The 3,354-nt window shown below is 49.4% G+C and overlaps 2 protein-coding genes across 2 annotated transcripts; both read right to left on the bottom strand.

The window, feature by feature from the left end:
• Window positions 1-253: 253 nt before the first annotated feature.
• Window positions 254-922, bottom strand: LOC125585933 (uncharacterized protein Mb2253c-like). Its single transcript, XM_048755661.1, has one exon. The coding sequence runs from the start codon at window positions 920-922 to the stop codon at window positions 254-256; it is 669 nt and encodes a 222-aa protein (XP_048611618.1).
• A 1,266-nt stretch (window positions 923-2,188) lies between these two features.
• On the bottom strand, window positions 2,189-2,950 carry LOC125585934. Its single transcript, XM_048755662.1, has one exon. The coding sequence runs from the start codon at window positions 2,948-2,950 to the stop codon at window positions 2,189-2,191; it is 762 nt and encodes a 253-aa protein (XP_048611619.1).
• Window positions 2,951-3,354: the final 404 nt, after the last annotated feature.

A 3,354-nucleotide genomic window follows, 5' to 3' on the forward strand; every position in this document is an offset into this window, starting at 1 on the left:
TCCGCGGGTTGATGGATTGTCGGCGCGTGCCTTTGGCATTTATCGCACTTCCGTGCGAACTTCTCGCAGTCTTTGATCATAGTCGGCCAGTAATAATCATGGCGTTTTATTTTTACGGCGAGAGATCTTTCGCCGGAGTGGTTCCCGCATGATCCGGAATGAACCTCCTCCATTACTCTTCTTGCTTTTTCGCCTTCGGTGCAGGTCATGAGTGGGCCGGAGAATCTCCATTTGTAGATTTCTCCTTTTACCGTTACATATCGCGCGGCCTGGGTCTTGATTTTACGGGCCGCCCATTTCTCATGGGAAGCGTTCCGTTGATTATGTATGCTCGGATTGGCTCTGGCCATGGGCTATCGCAGCCGTATTCCGACTGATCCACGTTTTCTTCTGGTGGGTCTTCGACTTCCTCCGCATTTTCGATTTGTGCTCGAATCAGATTGGCGACCACTGGTGGTCCGATGCTTGGGTGTTCGATGAACTCGACGGGGATTACTCGTCTTAGTCCAGAATCCGAACTTGATGCGAGTGCGGCCAAGGCATCCGCCTGAGTGTTTTCCGAGCGAGGAATCCTAGTGAGGGCGAAGTGGTTGAAGTCTTGGGAGAGGTCTTGGATGAGTTTCAGATATGCATCCATTCTTTCGTCCCTCGCTTTGTATTCTCCGCTGTACTGATTTGCGACTAACTGAGAGTCACAGTAAGCGTGAATGTTGCGGATCTTAAGCCCATGGGCTAATCGTAATCCTGCGATGAGTGCTTCATATTCGGCCTCGTTGTTCGACGCATAGAATTCCAATCGGAACGATTGTTCCAAGACTTCGCCGGTCGGAGACGTGAGCCGGATTCCGATCCCAGATCCTTGTTTGGACGATGATCCGTAGACGTGAAGGATCAAGGTTGAGTCCGGTTCCGTGTTTGTCATATCCCCCGTGGGCAATTCTACCAAGAAGTCTGCTAGTACTTGAGATTTTGCGCAGGTTCTTAGGCTGTACTCCACGTCGTACTCGCTTAGTTCGATTGCCCATTTTGCGAGTCATCCTGACTGACTCGGACTATGCAAGATCGTTCGCAGGGGGAAGGTGGTGAGGATTATTATGGTATGCGACTGAAAGTACGGCCGGAGTTTCCTTGCCGATGTCACAACTGCGAATGCTTGTTTCTCCATCAGGGGATACCGGGTCTCAGCGTACAGTAACGTTTTGCTTATGTAGAAGATTGGATTTTGCTCACCGCGTTCCTCTCCAATCAAAACGCCGCTTATCGCTTTTGTGGAGACTGCGATGTACAGGAACAAGGGTTCTCCCTCCACTGGTTTTGTGAGGACGGGAGGAGTGGCTAGGTAACGTTTTAGCTGTTGGAAAGCTTTCTCACATTCCTCCGACCATTCGAACTTCTTATTCCCTTTCAGCGTGTCGTAGAAAGGAAGACACTTATCCGTCGAGCGCGAGATGAAACAGTTCAAGGCCGCGATTCTTCCGGTTAGCCTTTGGACTTCCATCTCTACTAACGCGTTTATCTGCTTAGGATTGGCTTTGATCTCACGACACGTGACTAGGTACCCGAGAAATTCTCCTGATGCCACCGCGAATCTACACTTTGCAGGGTTCAGTTTCATGCAAAGCACTCCTCCAAATGGGAGACGTGGTCGTGCTCGTCAAGAGACTTTACGAGCATGTCATCGATATATACCTCCATAGTCTTGCTGAGCTGTTCGGAGAAAATTCGATTGACAAGTCGCTGGTAAGTGGCGCCTGCATTCTTGAGACCGAAAGGCATTACTTTGTAGCAATATGTTCCCCGATCGGTGATGAACGCAGTTTTCTCACGATCGTCGGGATTCATCATGATCTGATTGTGCCCGGAGAAGGCATCCATAAATGATAAGAGTTTGTTCCCTGCTGTTGCTTCGACCAGTCGGTCGATGTGCGGGAGTGGGAAGCAATCCTTTGGACATACTCGCCAGTTGCCGTTTTTCTTTTTGACCACGACCGGGTTAGCGAGCCAGTCTGGATACCTAACTTCTGTTATTGATCCGACCTTCAGGAGTCTTTCGACTTCCTTATTTACCGCGGTGGCACGCTCCGGTCCTAGCTTCCGCCTTTTTTTGTTTGACAGGTCTGTAAGTCGGATCGATGTTAAGCTCATGACACGTTATGCCGATATCGATCCCTGGCATGTCTTCCGCTGCCTAAGCGAACGCATTGAGGTTCTTTTTGAGACAGGCGATGAGCTCTCTCTTTTGTGGCTCGCGGAGGTTGGCTCCAATCTCGACGCATCGTTCCGGAGAGGATTCGTCGAGGCAGATCGAAATTACCGGTTCGTAAGTCGGTTCGCGCTTCCCTTCTAGGGCTTCCGCCCTTTGAGATTGCCAGAAGACTTCCGAGTCTCGTTCTGGGGCGTTCTCATCGAGAGTCAGCTTTCTTTTCTTTTTATGGGAAGTTTCGATCGCCAAGTTCTTTCTTTTTAACTCGGCGGCGAAACATACTTGCGACATCCTGCGGTCTCCTTGTATAGTTTCGACTCCACGAGGGGTTGGAAACTTAAGGCACAGATGGAATGTCGAAGGGATCGCTCGCATGGAATTCAGCCATGGAGTACCGACGATCGCGTTGTACGATGTTGGGCGGTCGATGACTAAGAATTCCGTGACTTTGGTGACGCTCCTGGCTTTAACAACGAGGTCGATCGAGCCGATAGTCATAGTAGCATTTCCCGAGAGTCTGAATATCGGGCTGGGTCTTTCCGTAATGGCGCACAGATCGATCTCCATTCTTTCGAGGGTGCTTTTGTAGATAATATTGGCCGAGCATCCGGTGTCGACCAACACTGTCGCTACGTCGATGTCCTGGATCGTCAGCTCGATGACAAGGAGATCGTTGTGGGGTTTGGCCTGATCGGCCGTTGCCCGGTCCTTGAAAGAAACGACATCGTTAGCTGCTGGAGCGGACATCCTGTGTCTTTTATCATTTAGTGATTTTTGAGTTAGAGAATTCTTCAAACCCCCCTCCTTCTAGCGCCAAACTGTGGGAGCCAAAATTCACACCGTCGATTATAATAAATAATAATGGAGGAAAACCGAGTGAACCCGTTTTTCCTTGAAGGTCCGAATTCTCTGCGTAATCACTTTAGAACGATAAAAAGATAGATAATCGCTCAGAGGCATTTTATTGAATAGTATGAATACAAGATTTTCTCCGAGAGGAGTAGAGATATGCTAACTATCGGAACAACAGGACAAGAGGCGGCCAAGACGTCCTAAGCCTTGCCGTGCTAGTCTAACCACCTAAGCCCTAAGTTCTCTAAGCTAGCAGGAGTTCTCTAAGTCTAAATTCTCGGATCCCCTTTTCTTCTGCT

Source organism: Brassica napus, chromosome C4 (genome assembly GCF_020379485.1).
Source record: "Brassica napus cultivar Da-Ae chromosome C4, Da-Ae, whole genome shotgun sequence".
Classification (NCBI taxonomy): Eukaryota; Viridiplantae; Streptophyta; class Magnoliopsida; order Brassicales; family Brassicaceae; genus Brassica; species Brassica napus.

Excerpts from the sequence above, each read along its gene's own strand:
- LOC125585934 (XM_048755662.1), bottom strand. The coding sequence starts at position 2,950 with ATGTCCGCTCCAGCAGCTAACGATGTCGTTTCTTTCAAGGACCGGGCA.
- LOC125585933 (XM_048755661.1), bottom strand. The coding sequence starts at position 922 with ATGACAAACACGGAACCGGACTCAACCTTGATCCTTCACGTCTACGGA.